This window comes from Echiichthys vipera (assembly GCF_963691815.1).
Source record: "Echiichthys vipera genome assembly, chromosome: 20".
Lineage (NCBI taxonomy): Eukaryota > Metazoa > Chordata > Actinopteri > Perciformes > Trachinidae > Echiichthys > Echiichthys vipera.
In genome coordinates, this window is record NC_139845.1 from 5,883,773 (window position 1) to 5,902,448 (window position 18,676).

Below are 18,676 nucleotides of genomic sequence, written 5' to 3' on the forward strand. Positions count from 1 at the left end.
GTTGTCTTTCAAAATAAAACAGGAAATGCACAAGACAAAAACCCCAAGACATGACAGACCTCACTGCGGCGTGACAATTTGCTTTTGTGGTCATATTTGTAGTATTTTTTTTTTGCCAGATACAAAGAAACAAAACGTAAAGCTTCTCAATGGATTATATAACCGTGAGCTACGTGGCGTTGCAGATTGTTCACCACCAGTTTTGTTGTAGAAGTAATTACATGATCCCTCTGAATGTAAATCACAACCCGGGCTGATATGAATAATATTTCTCACCTGACTGCTCTCGATAACAGTCAGTTCAATATGACGTGAGTGAACTGGAGATGCCATGTTGAATGTAGTAGTATCGCAGACACCCTGACAAATGATGAAAAGCCGCCATGACTCCACAACAACGTAACAGAAGCCTGCAGTGAGAACGAGGAGGAGGGGGGGGTACAGCCATAAGGGTAAAAGTAAAAAACCCCACTAGAACTGCAGCCATACAAAAATAGGAATCCCTCACATTCCCGCCTGTGAAGTTTCCAACTGTAGACCTTTCAGGTTGCAGCAAAAATGCCACAGGCTATATATCACCTCCTCACCGGCTTTTATCTCTTTTATACATCTGAGATGAATGAGCCATGTCTCCATTTATATAACACCCCATGCACGGTTTCACAAAGCTGTTTTGACACTGCACATTCCAAGTCTATTTATATTGGGATTTTCTGCATGTTACAATTGGCCATACCACTCCCATCGGCTAAAAACAGCCACAACACCCCTGAAGTGTGTATAGGATTATATATGGCTTCTGAGTGATGTTGTACATTCAGTGGGCATGCCTGTTTCAATGCTTTCACCTTAAATAAGATGTTGTTTGACCTGTGTTATCCAACATAATGCGCCTGTCGTTCTTAGGTACCGCTCTGATTCATCAGGGAAACCTCTCCAATCAAGAGTTTAATCACTTAAACCTGCACGAACTGATTTTTTCGGGGCACTTGGGTTCAGTGCAAAGAATCTGTAAAAACAACACTGACATAACATCGCCTTTTTTAATCAGATTGGAGCGGCTTGTGTTGCAAAAAGGTTACTTATTTACACATGCGGCAGACACGGAACAACATTAACATTCATTTGGAGTTGTGTTTGTCTCCGCTTGATAAATGAATGAAGAATAAATGTTCACTCTCCTCCTCCTCTGTTTTGCTCCAAGCTCCTGAGGGAAATATCTGTCTCTTTAGCTGCTAAATGCTTCACTATGTGTTCACCAGCTAAGCCGCTGAATGTGTCTGTCTGCCATTTTGGTGCTGAGCAGGTATAGTGTACGGTTGTTTTTTAAAAAACGGCTGCAGGCTGATAACAGCATTGGGACTGCCAGGCCGTAAAACACAAAGAATAAACTCAAAGGAGCTAAAAGACAGGTTGACAGGTTGCTAAAAAAATCAATTTACCTTTTCTCCTCCTGCAGTATGAGTAAGTTTCTTTGTCCTTATGCTTAGACATAACTCCTGTGACTGCAGACTTACTAAAATATGATCTACGTTCTTTCCCCGTGGAGGTTTTTGACATTTATTACTGATATTTCAACACGTCCTCATACCTCAACGACAGCCAATGACTCCCCAAAATTACATATATTCTATTTAACGTTGTAAAATGGTCGCATGGTGGCAATTACATGTGATTAACTTGATTAAGGTATGAAAAGTACTTGGTTCGGGCTGGGAAAAGATCATGGATTGGCTTAAAATGAATAAAAATCAAAACTTTTTCACACAGGAAGAGGCTGAAAGTCCTGTGTTTGTTTGACCCATCCATCCACCTCAAATTACTTTGGCGCTCTTCTACTACGTCACCTGACTTCCTCCTTTGCTCCCATCATAATTACTACAGCCACTAGTCGCCTAGTAGCTAACATATACAGTATATGGGTCGTGATAAGCTGCTTGCACAATCGACGTATACAGATGTTTTTTTCTTCTGGTGACGACGGTTTCGATATTTTGTTTATTTATTTGTCTTTTCCCCACATATATACATGTATTTTCCATTATTCATTTTTTTGGGCTGCCTTAACTCCCCCTCCTCCTAGGGGAAAGAGAGCAGCGCCCCAGGACAGTCACTCTCATCGTATGCCACCGTGGGTTTAGCGGCAAAGCGCGGCACTGTATCACTTGCAGTACTGTTTAAGTGGCGGTTATGTGCCCGGAAGCACATTTGCCCATACATGCGGGGAAGAGGAGATCACCTCCGAATTCTTTTTGGGATGCCAATTGAAAGGCTCATAAATATCTTCAGACCCTCTACTAAAAAAATGTATTTGGACATAATTTTAGACTCTACAAAAATCGAGTTATGGGCAGGAGAAGGATAACCTGACTCCGCCAGATGGATTGATTCGCATAATTCGCATTTGCTCAGCATATCCATCTGGGAAATCTCGGTTGGAGATCTTTTTGGGAAGAGGCGGAAATACTGGTTGCTGATGGGATAAACCATCTGTCTATCACCACCTATGTTGGTGATAGACAGGACAAATCAACCAATCAGTATTAACAGAGCGTCATGGCAAAGTAAAGAACGTGTCGGTAAAGGATATTTGCCGTTTGTGGCTCCCTCGATAGCTGCGTTCATCTCATCCGCAGAAGCCACCATTGTTTACACTGAACAGTCGCTTCTCGTTGCGTCACGCTTCGAGCCGCCTCAAAGGCAACGCTGATCGTTGAGAATGGAGGGGCGAATAAGAGCCTTTGTCGGGCAGCTGATGTCCTAATACATGGATAATGTTTGTACACTTTAGTAAAAATGAGCCATGTCCAGTATCATACATGTATACAGAGGCTGATGATTTCCTGTCTGTCCTCCGATCTTACGTCCAGTGTGGAAAAATAAAGATTTTGGTCACAAAAGAAATTTGCTTTGTCTTTTTCTTTGTCTTCAGGGTATCTGAACCAAAATGCATTTATGAACAACTTTTTGGGCTATTGTAGACGTATCTTTATTATAAAAAAAAAAAAGTAACTTTCTAAATAACCCTGTGGCATTTAACAGCAAACTTGATGACCTGTTTAATTAAGGATATAAAACAGGTCATGCTGCAGAAGGACACCAGACACAACCTGGCCAGAGGCGCATTACTGATCTTTATCATTATTAAAGCTATTATATAACCCCCCTAATGGATTGTTTCCTATGAAAGCGGCACCAATAACTCCACATCCATTAACATTCACTATTATGTCTTTCACTCTCTCCTATCTCAGCGCTGCCATTTTGTTCCGGATGCAGATATTTAAAGCACCTGTCATGAAACCTGAGGTGACATTTCAATACCTCCCGAAGGCCTTAATGTAAATGCATTTCCAGCACAACGTCACTAGGTTGTAAAGAGCCATTGAAGAAAAAAAAAAAGAAAAGATGGCTGATGCAGTGTGACAGCCAAAGTGTTGGGTAGAGTTTCACATTCTATATATAAGCCTGGTGACTTGTGTCCCTGCTGCTCTGTTTAAATGCCAGAGACCCACTGTCAAAACAGAGAGAGAGGAGCGCAACAATATGATGGACCTTTTTGAGACCAACCCTTATCTTTTCAATGATTTGCGCTATTTGGAAGAAGGGGATCATGGACCACTACAGCACCTGGACATGTCCGAGGTGTCTCCTCTGTACAACGGCAACGACAGCCCGCTGTCCACGGGCCAGGATAATGTTCCGTCTGAGACCGGGGGGGAGAGCAGCGGGGAGGAGCACGTCCTTGCGCCCCCGGGCCTCCGTGCGCACTGCGACGGCCAGTGCCTCATGTGGGCCTGTAAGATCTGCAAGAGAAAGTCCGCGCCCACGGACAGACGCAAGGCCGCCACGCTCAGAGAGAGGAGGAGGCTCAAGAAGATCAACGAGGCCTTTGACGTGCTGAAGAGGAAGACCGTGGCCAACCCCAACCAGAGGCTACCCAAGGTGGAGATTTTACGCAGCGCAATCAGCTACATCGAGAGGTTACAGGACCTGCTGCAGACGCTGGACGAGCAGGAGAAAACGCAAAACGGATCATCCCACAACTTCAAGGAACACAGTGTAAGATATCTATATCCAATAAACCCTCAAAGCATTCCCGTGATATTCCCCAGGAGTCTGTCAGTGTGCCTGTGGCCTTCAGAGGACTTTATGATGACGACTTTATTCCCCTTTTGTATCTGTAACATCCCTATAATATTCCTGCATGACATATGAGGAGCTTACTTTATATCTCAGTGTTACTATGATATTATTGTTATTATTAATAGTGTGATAATTAATAAGGATATCCCTGATGTTATCGTTGGCCTCTAAATATCATTTTCTTCTAACATGTCAGTATGATCCTCTAATAATATCCACGCTTTTATTATTTATTTGCTTTATTATTAAGTATGTCAAAAAAAACCTCTTAGGCCTGTTTCTGGAGGTTTTTTCGGTTGCCAGTTTGACAAAATATGCCTATGTTTAAGCATGAGGTTTAATATTAATGGACAAAAAAAACACATATGGCTAACATGTGATGTGTCCTTACAGGTGGCCAGTCACGAGTGTCTCTGGAAAAAGTCCTCCGAGACCTGGCCGACCTCTGCCGACCATTCCACTGCCCCAATGATAAACCAGAGAGAAGGTACATCTGTCAAACTTCTACGGGAGAGTATTAGAGCCAGGTATAATGGGGGAAAAGACGAGAGGATGAAGACCTTTCTTTATTCCTTTTGCATTTTGAAAATCGTTTGACTGAAATCTTCCCCCTGGCCCAAATACTGTTCCGCAAACGTCACTTACGGTTAATTAGAAATAAGTCAGTGTCCTTTGTTTTCAGGAACCAGTGAGTCTTCTGCGTCCTCCAGCCTCCTGCGCCTGTCCTCCATCGTGGACAGCATCACCAACGATGGCAAGAACAACTTCAGCGAGGACGTCTCCGAAAACTAAAACACCAGTGACTAGACTACATTTGTCAAATTGCAAATTTGCATTATTTATATCTAAATTATTTCCACTATATTCAGCCATTCTGGCTTCTGTTCATCTTCATTTGTACAGCAGGAGCAACAAATTTGTACATATTTTATAAGAATGTGATGTTTAGATATATTTATTTTATATTCAGAAGCAGATCAACTATTTTAAGAAAGCTGATACTGTATTTAAATATTTGTACATACCTGACCAAGGCAATAAATTAAACTTTTGCAATACTCTAAACCGCTGTAGTCCTCATTCTTTAATGGCAGAAATCTGGAAAAAGGTAAATGTATCCATTCTTCTAGAGATGTATTGTATGACAAACAGAGGCAATGCAAGCATCAGACCACATATAGAGCCTTTAATCTATTCATTTTTACCATTTAAATGTTCAAAACCTCACTCACTCACGTGTTTAAAGGTCCTATGTAATGCTAATTTTCAGGTTAATACTTTTGACGTATTTTGGGCTTTTACTAGAACATGTTTACATGCTTTAATGTTCAAAAACACATTATTTTTCTCATATAGTCTGTCTGAATATACCTGTATTCACCCTCTGTCTGAAACACTCAGTTTAAGTGCCTGTCTCTTTAAGAACCCCTTCTGAAAAAGCTTAGTCTGCTCTGATTGGTCAGTTTACGGGTCTTCTGCATCTGTGCTCTCAGCGTCTCTACACCATCACTGCAGAAGGGGAATGACTGTAACACCACTACTGCAATCTCTACAATATATATATATATATATATATATATAGTATAGTTTTGACATCACAACATAAAGGAAGTCCTGACAGCTTGTTTAAAGCACCTGCTTTGAACGTTATCAGCGTCATAGTTTTTTACGTTAAATGGTGCCTGCTACACCTACCAGTAGGTTCAGAAGGCTGTTAACATCTATTCATCGTTTTTAATGGGCTACTAAACAAAACAGAAATCACTTGGTTAGATTTAGGAAATCAAAGTAAGTCGTTAGGTTTAAGAAAAGATTGTGGTTTGGGTTAAAATGCTTAAGAAAGTCTTCCTACTGTCATACTACGTCATCATGCAGCACCATAGTCAGGCAGTTTAGAGCGATGCTGATGGTTGATCCGGCTTACCGTTACAATGGAAAACAGCCTAATGAGGCAACTAGGAGGTATAGTAGGGCCTCACATCCATGGTAGTGATAAGTAACTGGTAACTCCCATTCAATCAGTTAATAACGGTCGAATCTGCTCATTTAAAGTCACAGTTTCTGTGTGTTCCTGCTTTATAATCCAAATGAACATCTCACTTTTTACAATATGGGACCTTTTCTAAAGTTTCCCAAATGTTTTTAAAAGTCTTTTCTGCAAATAAAAGGTCGCTCTTTACCCCAAAAGAGAAAAAAACCCCATCGTCAGTTCAAGGTGTACCAGTTCCCCCAGCATTCACGGCTATTAGAAACCCATAAAATCACTTTAAACTCCTGGAAAAGTGTGCTTGCGCATTGCTTCTCTTTGTTCCAAGTGGCCCCCAGCAGCACTGATCCCACAACAGTAACTCGAGTCCCCTCCGAGCACAGCGTGCCTCTCCTCCCCTCTATCATATGCTGGGGACATGGAAACTTGGGCAGCAGACTTGTGAGTGCAAAGCCCATCGGGATAATGAAGTTATCTGAGCCATTAGGTCTTAATTCATCATCACTTGCTTTGTCATCACATGGCAAAGTGTTTACACGAGCGCTATTAAAATGCATGACGCTAACGGCATGGGAATCCATTCAGTCTTGTTTGATATGTATTGACACGGGGTGGGGGGTGGGTTGTTGTTGATGTCAGGGTATGGTGGGCTCCCTCAGATCTCTGTGGACGACACAAAGCCCGGGTTGACCTTTAGGACTCTGCCTCATCTCTCAGGGCCTGCAGACACACACGCACATGTCCATACAAACGTTTGTCACGTTTATCAGAAGCTCAAGACTTCAACGTTACATCAAACAGGAGGAAAACAAAAAAAAAGCGAGAGTTTAAAGAGTTTAAACCATACCAAAGTTTGAAGGTCACCTCCATGTTAGTGTCTAAAAAGTGTGTTGAGTGACTAGTTGGGCCCACAGCTGTGAAACGTTTGAATGACATTTTTTATACATCCTTTTTTTCTGAGATGTAAAAAAATGTGTTTTGACGTAATTTATAAGGTTTTGAGTGTATTTTTTTTTTTTTTTACTATTTTTAAAGGTTCCATGTTGTAAAAAAGTGAGTTTCTGTGTGTTTTTTTAAGGTTGATGTGCTGTGTAAATAGTGTGAAAGTATCAAAACACTCAATCCACAGAGAAATGCAGAGAAGTGTTCAGAAACTGTGTCTTTGAACGAGCCGTCTGGACTTCCTGTACGTTGTGATGTCACAACTGTATTATATATAGGTAGGAAGTTTAGCTACAGCGACATTGCAGTTATTCCCCGACTGCAATGATGATGCAGAGACACAGAGAGCACAGAAGACCCGGAAACACTGACCAATCAGAGCAGACTGGGCTCTTTCAGGTCTTAAAGAGACAGACGCTAAAACGGAGCGTTTCAGACAGAGAGTGAATACAGGTTTATTCAGACAGACAATATACAATAATGTCTCTTTTGAACATTAAAGCATGTAAACATGTTCTAGTAGAAACCCATAATACATATATGAATCTGAAAGTGAGCATGAAATGTTTCCCTTTCTGTCATTGATGGTTATTTAATCTACTCCACTACAGTTAAGAGAGAACTATTAACTTTGTTCGACCTGTGGTTTGGTTTGTATGTGTTTTCACTTTTCTAATAAATGTGAATTACAAAACAAAAGAGAAATATTAAAACAAGATTAAACATAAAATGCTGCTTAGAATACCTCTTATAATGATCAGAAAACATAAATATATTTGGGACCATTCTCCGTTATTACAAAGTACTTTATGCTCACGTTATACTGAAAATAATAGCGTATGATTGTTCCTCCACTGAGCCGAACAACACCCACTATATGGCTCTTTTCAACAGACCTATTCATATCTTTTACCAAATATCCTGCAGCAACCAGACAGAAATGTGATCTCCCTAAAAAGTAATGTGATTTTAATGGGCTCCTTCCAACTCACTCAGTCTGATAGCAGGGTTACTTCACTACGTTTCGCAGCTCCGTGGGCCTCTGCTAATTTAGCGTCTGTCTGCTAATGACTGCATTTGACCTACATTAGATCAAACATCAACGATCACACTTGGTCCTTCAGCTCGGGTACTTATTACCGTCTAAAATGCAAATGTTTTATTGACATTAGGCGTGCATTTTGTACTATTACAAGAGGTGTATTTGCTGTTAAAGCGGATGTTCGCTCCGTTCGGACTCCCTCTCCGAGCTCCGGCCCTCGTCTTTGTCCAACTTCACAGGGATTGGGGTGTGATGACACCATATCATTGTCATTTGGCTGTGAAGGCAGTGTTTTAAAAAGTCAAAGCTGATGAAAGGCGAACAGTTATAGGAGAGTGGGGGGATACGCCTGGAGGCTGAATGTTCTGATTTATCCAGACTTGCCTTGACTGTCCTGCGAGGAAAAGGATTCAGGGGGCTGGCAGACCGCGCACCTCTTTCTGCTCACTGCCAAACAAATGCTGTTGCCACTCAAACAGAGTTTTTTGTTTCAGTAGTTCTTGTGGGGAAAGAAAAATGGGCTCCATGTAGCCTTTAACAAAAACCACAGAGCTCTGGGAAAGGATGTATTCCCCTCCTTCCTTATTTGTTCACATAAGTGACTCTCCTTTGAAGAACTTCTGAAGAAAAACATGCACCTAGAGAACAGTATTAGCAGTTTAAACATATGAAAGATTTCATTAATTATGGGCTTTAATTTCGCACTAAGGAATGTTTTTGTTGTTGTTGCAGGAATGTTAGTGATAAATGTCTCTCTCAGGGGGCTTGTGTTGCACCAAACAAGCTGCGTATTAAGTCAAAGCATGAGGCACTTTAGAAGAAATAAGGTTTTCAGACGTGAGGGAGGTGGACATTAAAGATCACCTCCTGCCCTTCACTTAACTCTGTCTCTGACCCTTGAGAACAACAAAAAAGCAAACTCAGAGAGTTCCCAAGAGACCGGGCCAAGCGCGCAGATCACATCACCGGGCCTGCGCGCAACGACTGCGCCGGTGTTCCCCGACAGCGCCATGTGCTGCGCCAATCTAACTCCGGCCTCAATTAGCGATCGGTTGATAACCAGGTTTTCTCATTCTCTGCCCGAGCAGCCTTTGATCCTCCCAGCAGCTCCGAGCGCGGGCGAGCCGATGTCTTCTTCAGCTGTGCCTAATCCAAACTCCGACGGCAATTCAGGGGCGGCAGCGGGCACTGGTGTTTTCTTAGGTGCGCGCAGTTCCCAGAGAAGGGGGCTCGCCAAACGTTTTGACACATTGTGAGAAATATCCGCATTGTATCCTTGTAAGCTGTCAACAACATCATTACCCGAACTCTAGTCCGCTCGCCAGGGTCGAACTGCAAATAACCCCTGTCCTCTGTGAGAGAGAGAGAGAGAGAGCAACTCAGCAAATAGAGACACTTAAACTTCACTCCGGAGCACTTCGCAATGTCAGGATGGTTGTTTTCTAGAAACTGACGCGAGACAAAGCAGAACGAGGCCGCATTTCTCTGCCAATGTGATGAAAAGTACCTTAGGTGGATTCATTTACACTGTCAAAACACTTTTTAAGCGTCAAATCACTTTATTTTCACTTTTATTTTGAGCAGCTACCAGGGAACAAAGAAGAAGAATGAATGAGGAACTAACTTATTATGAAATTATCTAATGATTATTTATTCAATTGAGAAACAAGTGAGGAGCCACTGGATTATTGATTCATCTTTAATAAGTACTTTTTCCTTATGGTGGACCATATCATCCATAATGATGAGTTACTAGAGAGCAGACCGAGAGATGTGGTGATTAGTTCGAGAACATCTTTCTTCATGAGTCGCCCCTGACTAACTGTGAAGCAGCTGCTCAGTGGCCTGCACCTAGTTTGGTAAATGACTAATTTATTACTAATTATTCAAACATTAGTTAATGTTTCTGTGTCCCCACAGGCAAAATGACACATAATAGTGAGTATTTAGACCCATGTTACTTCATCATGATCTCATCCTCTCTCTGTCCCCAAATTGTAAGTTTTAGGGCAATACCTATTCAAGATTCAAGATTCAAGCTTTATTTATCCCGAGGGACATTATTTTGCAACAGTTTTAATACAAAGGTGGGAAAAGGATCAGAGTAACAATAAGCATAAACATAAATCAAATCAAAATAAAGCTAACATCAGATAAATCAAGCAATGAACTAAGTGTGACAGAGTGCAACAGACATTGTGGTTAAACGTAGGTTTATACAATATACAACAATACGCAGCGTGCAGTTTAGCAGCAGATTGAAATTAAATAAGTAAAACTAGATAAGTGAGAAGGAGCGATAAATGGTAACAGTGTTAAAAATGTTAAAAATGTAGCAGCATTTCCTACAGAACTGAGTGACAGTATGGCACAGTGGAGTGTAGCAGCCTTTCGTACTGAAGTAAGTTACAGTAAGTTAGTTATTAATGATGAATCAATTATTAAGATTAAAACTGTTCTCAAGAGGAACAATATTCAAACATTTGTTGATTTTAATATAAGATAATTAATTTAATTTATTAAAGACATTTTCTTTCTGACCTGTGTGTAGCAGCTACCTAAGTTTATGTATTTTAAAGGGTCGGCGTTATGAGCTTTAGCTTCTGCCTATTCCCTTTTTTCAGACCTCATGAATATTGTTGTGTTTGTCTGAAATGTCTGAAATTAGCTGAACTGAACTGAATTATTGAGATGTTCCTGATTCGTTCTCACTCGTTCCCTGGTAACTACTGAATATGTTGTTTACCTTATTGTAAAGTGTCACAGACAAAATGTCTAAAACATCTTGAGATGATTTGATTTGCTCCGTAAAAACACGTTTTAATACCCAGTCACTTCACTTTCATGTGTTTTCACTCTGCTGAAAAAAAGGAACAAATGAAAGTCATCCTCTTAAAGCTTCGGTCCTCCACTTGAATAAAAAAAAAAAAAAAGCCCTGCACCGTAATGACCATATGTTGCGTGCTGAATTGAAGTACTTGACTTGTGTCAATAACTTTTAATGGGTAAAATTTGGTCCTTGGAGGCAAAACGACGCAGGGAATTGTGCAGTGGTGTCAGTTGTGTAATTGCTGTTTTAATGAGCGTTGGCAAACAGGGGGATCACCTCATTCACAGCACCTTCAGTGATGAGCTCGAGGTGTTTAGAGGCTTACCACCGTAATGTGAATTCACAGGGCTTGAAATGTTACACCTCCCTTTGCAGCTGGGCTGCATCTGCAACGCTCTTGTCTCCACCGTAACAATTGGCCTGCATACTCCTACAAGTGGTCACCCTCTCTTTCTGCACAGTTTGACCAAACAAAACACACTGTAATCTTTATGTCTTCATGGCAAAGTGTCACTTTCGTTGTCAGCCTTAACGTAATGCACGGAGGCTGCTTCCAGATAAATCAAGCAAAGAAAATGAAGCACTTGTGACAACTCAAAAAACAGGATCATGTGGTGGTTAAAGCTGCAAATGTTCACACACACAATCCTGAAACATTCCCAAGCATTGTATTCACCGTGGCCTTGCAGGAGAAGGGCTGTTGGAAGTACAAAGTGGTGATGAGTAGGAAAACACCAGTAAGTGCAGATGTGGGAAACTCTGCAGGGTACTGGGGGGTGAGAGGCAGTGGGTTGGGATGGGGCAGGGAGGGAGCTGAGCTAACCCCAGCCTGCCTTCTGGCTGGGCCAATGGGCCATGGTAATTAGATCTGGCCAATGTGGGCCCTGGGCTCTGGCCTGGGGGCATAAAAGGGGGGCCTGGGGCAACAGACCCCTCATATCACTCAGAGGTCTCCTCTCTCTCACCCCACTCCTCTACCCTCCTTCCTTCCTTTGCGCCCATCTCTCCATCCATTCAGATTCCTTTCTTCAGCGAATATGGACGTCTTCTCACCATCCGCCATCTACTACGACAGAGCGTGCGCTTCATCTCCAGACAGCTTGGAGTTTGGCCCCGGCATGGAGCTGGACGGCTCTGAGGAGGACGAGCATGTGAGGATCCCCGGAGCCCCTCATCAGCCGGGTCACTGCCTCCAGTGGGCCTGCAAGGCCTGCAAGCGCAAGTCCAATTTTGTGGACCGCAGACGGGCTGCCACCATGCGTGAGCGCCGGCGGCTGAAGAAGGTCAACCACGCTTTCGAGGCTTTGAGGCGCTGCACCTCGGCCAACCCCAGCCAACGTCTGCCCAAGGTGGAGATCCTGCGCAACGCCATCCAGTACATTGAGAGCCTGCAGGATCTGCTACGAGAGCAGGTGGAAAACTACTACGGCCTACCTGGGGAGAGCAGCTCTGAGCCCGGGAGCCCGCTGTCCATCTGCTCTGACGGCATGGTAAGACCTCCGATCCACATGCTCAGCCTCTTCATGAAAACATCTGGTTGTGCCGAGCTGGCCAAAACAGGCAGAGAAAAAACTGCATACAAGACAGAACTTCTTGTAGAAACTTCACCTGAAACAACCTTTATTGTTGACGCAACTTACATTTAAACCGTGTAGCCGGTTCTCATTAACATGTAGAGTATTTCATTTAAAAAAAAAACGAGCCTGAACTTCCATTTTAGAAACCTGTTAATCAAATAAGTTTGTTTTGCCCGAAGACATCAATTACCACGCTCCTTCATGCGTGTCGTAGTTCTTTAATACTAAATTTTGTATTATGTATTCTTACAAGTATCTCCGTCTGCTTGTCATTAAAGGTCAGGTTGAATTAGTTCTTCTGACGGTGACAGCGTATCAGCTAATACAAAAGAACTTATCACGCCGGATGGAGTAATGGCTTTCCCACCACCGGACACTTTATAGCCCTAATAAACCGAGCTAAATCCACCTTACTGAAGTCTGGCAGGAAAAAGTGGGTTTTTCTGCATTCCATCCTGACTGCATGTTCTGCACCGCTGCCAGGATTTTCTGCAGATTTACTGGGAGAAAGTGTCATCTTGCACAAACTGGTGTTGCTTCCACTGATAAAATTGATTCGGCACGCTCAAGAGTGCCGGGCAAGGGGAAGGGAGTGCACAGACTGCCACTTTGACTTTAAGGTGGATGTGAAATAAAGAAGCCCATAACTTTGGAATTCAGGATTTATTAGCCTGTCCAGAATATATCGTGAAAGGCATTGGTTGTTTTTTTCCCCCCTGCTTCTTCTTTTTCCCTGTATACATTTATGCATTCGCAAAGATCCAAGGGTAAATTTGATTTCCTCGTTTCCTCGCAGGCTGACAGCAACAGTCCAGTGTGGCAACATCTGAATGCAAACTACAGCAACAGTTATTCGTATGCGAGGAACGGTAAGATCTTTTGACAGCAGCAGCAGCAGCCTGATATCAAATATGACATGCATTTGTGCCTTAAAAACATAATAACTGAATAGTAGCTTATTTTTGATTGTGCTTAATCTTGCCTCTGGGGGCCCTTAAGTACTATGAATTTTAATAAATCCATAAAACCTGATAAAACACGAATGAAAAACATTTTTTTGTGTGTTGTAGTAAACACATGTCCCCTGTCTTTCTCTTTTATCAGAGAGTATAGGCGATAAAGCAGCCGGAGCCTCCAGTCTGGAGTGTCTCTCGAGCATCGTGGACCGTCTGTCTTCGGTGGAGTCCAGCTGCGGACCGGCGGCTCAGAGAGACGCGGCCACCTTCTCCCCCGGCAGCTCCGACTCGCAGCCCTGCACGCCAGAGAGTCCGTCTACCAGGCCCGTCTACCACGTCCTGTGAAGGGAAAACGTGGATATATTGCCACAGGCAGGCACGCCGCCTCCACCAAACACCTGCTCTATTTGCAACGAGAGATAAGAACTAGTTTTGTGCAAACCGGAAGGAGACTCAGCCGTGACCTGCCGCTATTATATTGTACATGAGACTGTAAATATGTAATGTAAATGCCCATTTATTCTATCCATGCTATTATACCCAATGAGACATATTTAATTCTGACAGTTAATGTTGCATTATCCCAACATGAGGTGGTATTTAAGCAGTTTTCTTTTCTTACTTTCCACGATGAACATTAAACCTTTCACTGTTTTGTATAAGTTTTGCTTCTTCCTTGGTTTCTTCGTGACCACGTGTTCAGATATTTAGCATCCCGCTCATTTCCGAGGAGTAAAATAGCGATGAAATACGTCACTTAGGGTTGTGTCGTCAAGCTCACGCTATTGAACGAAACGGGTTAACACACAGAGTAACATTGTCTGACGCTGAGAGCAGCTGCCGTCATTACAGCACTGATTAGTCACAGTTTGGCGGGTTTGCAACTGTTTAAAGATGCAACATCTGCTTTTCATAGGACAGGAGGCACTACAGGTTTACAGGGTAAACATGTCAACTACAGATATCACCATGAAACTTCTCCAGTTGATTACATACATAAGTCATTCTTCGCATTACAGCTTTTCTGCAAGGTTGTGTTTAAACATGCAAATGAGTCATTATCTTAGAAACTTATTGTCTCATAGTGATAATGTGAATTACTTTCTGGAACAGAAATGGGAACACTGGAGGTTTTGTTCACATATTAGAGTCAAGGTTTTGCTTTACGGATATTTTTGTCACTGAAAATACCGGCAACAGCAGAAAAGAAATCATTTTTTGCCATGTTTTAGTGATAAAAACAGCTATGAATGATAAATGAACAAAGCCCTCTTTAAATTTAAACCCTTCAGAATATAGATAGGAATGAAATTGCAAAGTTTGGTGTCCGTGAGTGCCGCTGAAGTGGAGATTTCTGACTCCGAGTGAGAAAAAGTCATTTTGAGATAACGGCCTTTAAAGAGAGGTTTTGTAAAATTCATACATTTTTCAACACACAACAGGTGAAGAGAGTAAAGAAGGTCAACTAATAGATAGCACCATGAAACTCCTGCAGTTTATTACTGACAGTAAGGCAAATATTGTTTTGTATTACAAGTTTTCTTAAATTTGATGTTCAAATACGCACATGAGGCATCATCTAATGCTAACTTTTGCTTAAATTAGCACAAATCTGCAGACACAGATAGACAAAGTTTAGCAAAATAAACACCTAAATGTGTGTTTTGGATGTTTTCCTTACCAGAGAAGATGAGTAATGGAAGCACAAATAGCCCAAAACGGATGAAACAACAACAGTTTTTGCCTCAGGCGTTTATTTAAGACAACAGATCAAACAAAAACCATGTTAAAAAAAGTCCAGAAACACACATTTGTCCATGGCATTTATTATCTCTTTGTACTCTCTGTGCGTTTAGACGTAGGCAGCGCTGTGAGTACCTGTTTGTCCTTTCCTTACACACGTGAGTCATCATTAACACCCTTGATTATACCATCAACACCAGAGTTGAGAACAAATGGCCTCTTATTGTTCTGGAGGAGGAGGAGGAGGAGGAGGAGGAGGAGACGGAGAAGGAGGGATGCGTCATACTGCGTCGTGTCTTTGACCACATTAACAGCCTGTTGTTGAAATCACTACACAGAAAATCTATATTAAATAAAAATCAACCTTTGTGGTTCTCAGGATTACATTCTCTACTCCCTAAATCAGATTTTAATCCTCTAAAATCTTCTTCTGCCCACTCTAATGTGCTCAGTAATTGTTAAATTACAAATCTATCTTGCTGTTCCTGTTTTTCTATGATCATTTCTTTTACGGTGGTTCAATAAATCCACCTTTTTGCTCTGCTCTTGAGAAAAATGCCCCTTGTTATTGTTTTAAAATGTCGTTGATAGGGGAACTAAAGCTAATTTAACCGTATGAACACCAACAAGTCCTGCGTTTAAGAGCAAAAGTACAGAAGTAGAAGTTATTATTGCAGATGTAGTACTGTGTAAGTAGCAGTTTACAGTGGTAGAGATCATTTTACCTATTCTATTAATGGGGAAGTTTAAAGTTTTGATGTGCACATTCATTCATTAATAATTATAATACAACAATATGACATACATTATCCCAAAATGAGCCATTGCTGGAAAATAAGTACTTTAACTTTTGGTACTGCCAGCATTTCTGCTACTCTATTCTACTTAAGTAAATAATTGAATGCATCATTTTTACTTCTGCTTCTATCTATGACATGTAACTGAGGGGTAAAGCACCGTAAAATGGAAATAAGTGCCTCAAATTGATCCTTAAGTACAGTATTGAGTACATTCAAGTCGTGGTGTAACAAACCATATCGTTCCGTACCACATAGTATTAGACCGTATCACATCATGTTGTATTGTACTGTACTATACCATACAGTACGCTTTTGTACTGTACCATACCATATTGTACCATATTGTATCTTATCATATATTTTACTGTATAGTATCACTTCATATTGTACTGTACCATATAGTACAAGACCGTATCGTACTAGACCGCATCATACCGTATCATATCATATATTGTACCGTGTATTATCACTTCATATTGTACTGTACCATATAGTATTAGACTGTATCGTATCATATTGTATTGTACTGTACTATACTGTATCGTACCGTATTGTACTATATTGTATATTATCATATATTGTACCGTATATTATCACTTCATATTGTAATGTACCATATAATATTAGACCGTATCGTATCGTATCATATCGTATTGTACTGTACTATACTGTATCGTACCATATTGTACCATATTGTATCTTTTCATATATTGTACCGTATATTATCACTTCATATCATCATATCGTATTGTACTGTGCTATATCGTATCGTACCATATTATACCATATTGTATCTTATCATGTATTGTACTGTATATTACCACTTCATATTGTAATATACCATATACTATTAGACCGCATCGTACCGTATCATATCGTATTGTACTGTACTATACTGTATCGTACCATATTGTACCATATTGTACCATATTGTACCATATTGTATCTTTTCATATATTGTATCGTATAGTATTACTTCATACTGTACTGTACCATATAGTATTAGACCGTATCGTATCTTATCATGTATTGTACTCTACTATACCGTATTGTACCATATTGTACCATATTGTATCTTATCGTACCGTAAAGTATCGTTTCATCCTGTACCGTATCATCATGTATCGCATTGTGTTGACTTGCATTGTGTCCCATCATCGTGTCATGTCATCAATCAAACTGTTTACAAAGTTTCACTTGTAAACAAAGTAACAGGTGACACATAATTATATAATATCCACTCAAACCAACATACAATACATATTTAATGTATGCACATATACACCTATGCATCCAACAACACCTTTTTATTATATTTCTACCACTTTGAGAGAAGTTCAGAGGAAAACACTGCCCAGAGATGAACACCAGCAGTCCCACAGTGGCTCCGTCTCTCTGCTACATTACTCTGAAACATTGCGGACATTCCAGCAGCGGCTTATATTTCACCCACTGCCACGGCTGCTTGCATACGGACGACACTGCAAATGTCACTGATGTCATTTTCCATTGCTACACTTTGGTTGTGATGCAGTACATTAATCGTTCGCTCACTGAGCCCCAGAGTGCCGACACGAAAACACACCACGAGTTTACATCGAGGTTATAAAGGTCAAGCATGAAATAGAGGAAAAATAAAGATATACACAGGGAGACTTTTTTATATCTGATTCTCATTATAAATTGATTTAAAATTGAAACATGACAAGAGTGGACATTATTGATTACCTGACTCTGGGATACAGTATATGACTCAAATACCACCGCAGTCATTACTGTAGTACTGAGTGAGACCACAAGGGAGGGGTGTTTCTTGTGTTTCCAACATTAAAACTTTACATATTTATCTTCTGTGATTGGAATTTCAATGTAATCACTATAAATGGGCGGGTTTAAACCGCAGGGAACTCTCACTATAACCCTAACTTTGGGACTCTTGGAGGTATTTGAGGGGAATACTGATCTGATAATGAATGTTTAACTGGGGTCTTTGGAGAATTGAGAGTGCCCTCTGGCAAAATCTGTCACGTTGTAGAGCCTGTCTGAGAAAGGACGTGCAAAGATAGAAAAGGAGGTGATATAAAGAAGTTACACGGTGCTCAAACTTACATTATGTTTCAAGCTTTGAAGCCGATGCGTTGATGGTGTCACGGCTGTGAGTGTTGCGGCTCTTTGGCAGAAGGAGCATTTATTCACTATTAGGAACCGGAGTGGAGGATTCATTTTGCTCCTTCCTCCTCCTCATGAGTGCTCTTACCCCACAGAGTACAAGAAGGTGCTACTGGAGGGAAAAAGGTTAAAGGTCAAGTGTCTTGCTCAATGGACAGCTCCACTGGAGAGACACAGGGAAAGTCCCATTTACCCATTTTTGAGATAAAACGGTCTACAGTGCGTTTAAATTATTAAAAGTACTGTAGATCTGCATCCATGTTCCATCTCTCTTTTATAGCTTTGATCCAGCAAATCTGCGTCAGATCTGGACATTGTTTTTGTCCCAGACAGCTTCATAGTGAAGACATGACAGCAAAGTTATAAGGTGCAGCCAGAGTTATATCACTTTAACAGAGGAATAAAAAAACATGGTTGAATGTATTTCATTGTGTAAGAACCTCAGAAATGGAAGGGTACCTTAATGTTTATTTCTGTTAGTTTT

The 18,676-nt window shown here is 41.2% G+C and overlaps 2 protein-coding genes across 2 annotated transcripts; both read left to right on the top strand.

Moving 5' to 3' along the window:
- The first annotated feature begins 3,525 nt into the window (after positions 1-3,525).
- myf6 (myogenic factor 6) lies at positions 3,526-5,111 on the top strand. The gene is made up of 3 exons (XM_083934928.1): positions 3,526-4,062; positions 4,540-4,633; positions 4,829-5,111. The coding sequence occupies exons 1-3, from the start codon at positions 3,547-3,549 to the stop codon at positions 4,936-4,938; spliced, it is 720 nt and encodes a 239-aa protein (XP_083791054.1). The 5' UTR covers positions 3,526-3,546; the 3' UTR covers positions 4,939-5,111.
- Positions 5,112-11,822: 6,711 nt separating this feature from the next.
- Positions 11,823-13,989, top strand: myf5 (myogenic factor 5; the record flags this gene model as incomplete). The annotated part of the gene is given in 4 exon segments (XM_083935481.1): positions 11,823-11,852; positions 11,856-12,437; positions 13,321-13,393; positions 13,629-13,989. Coding segments are annotated over 4 exon segments (882 nt in total). The 3' UTR covers positions 13,826-13,989.
- Between the last annotated feature and the right edge of the window lie 4,687 nt (positions 13,990-18,676).

Coding starts and splice junctions, on each gene's coding strand:
- myf6 (XM_083934928.1), top strand. CDS start 3,547: ATGATGGACCTTTTTGAGACCAACCCTTATCTTTTCAATGATTTGCGC. Junction 4,063..4,539: donor ACAACTTCAAGGAACACAGT/GTAAGATATCTA, acceptor GTGTCCTTACAG/GTGGCCAGTCACGAGTGTCT. Junction 4,634..4,828: donor AATGATAAACCAGAGAGAAG/GTACATCTGTCA, acceptor CTTTGTTTTCAG/GAACCAGTGAGTCTTCTGCG.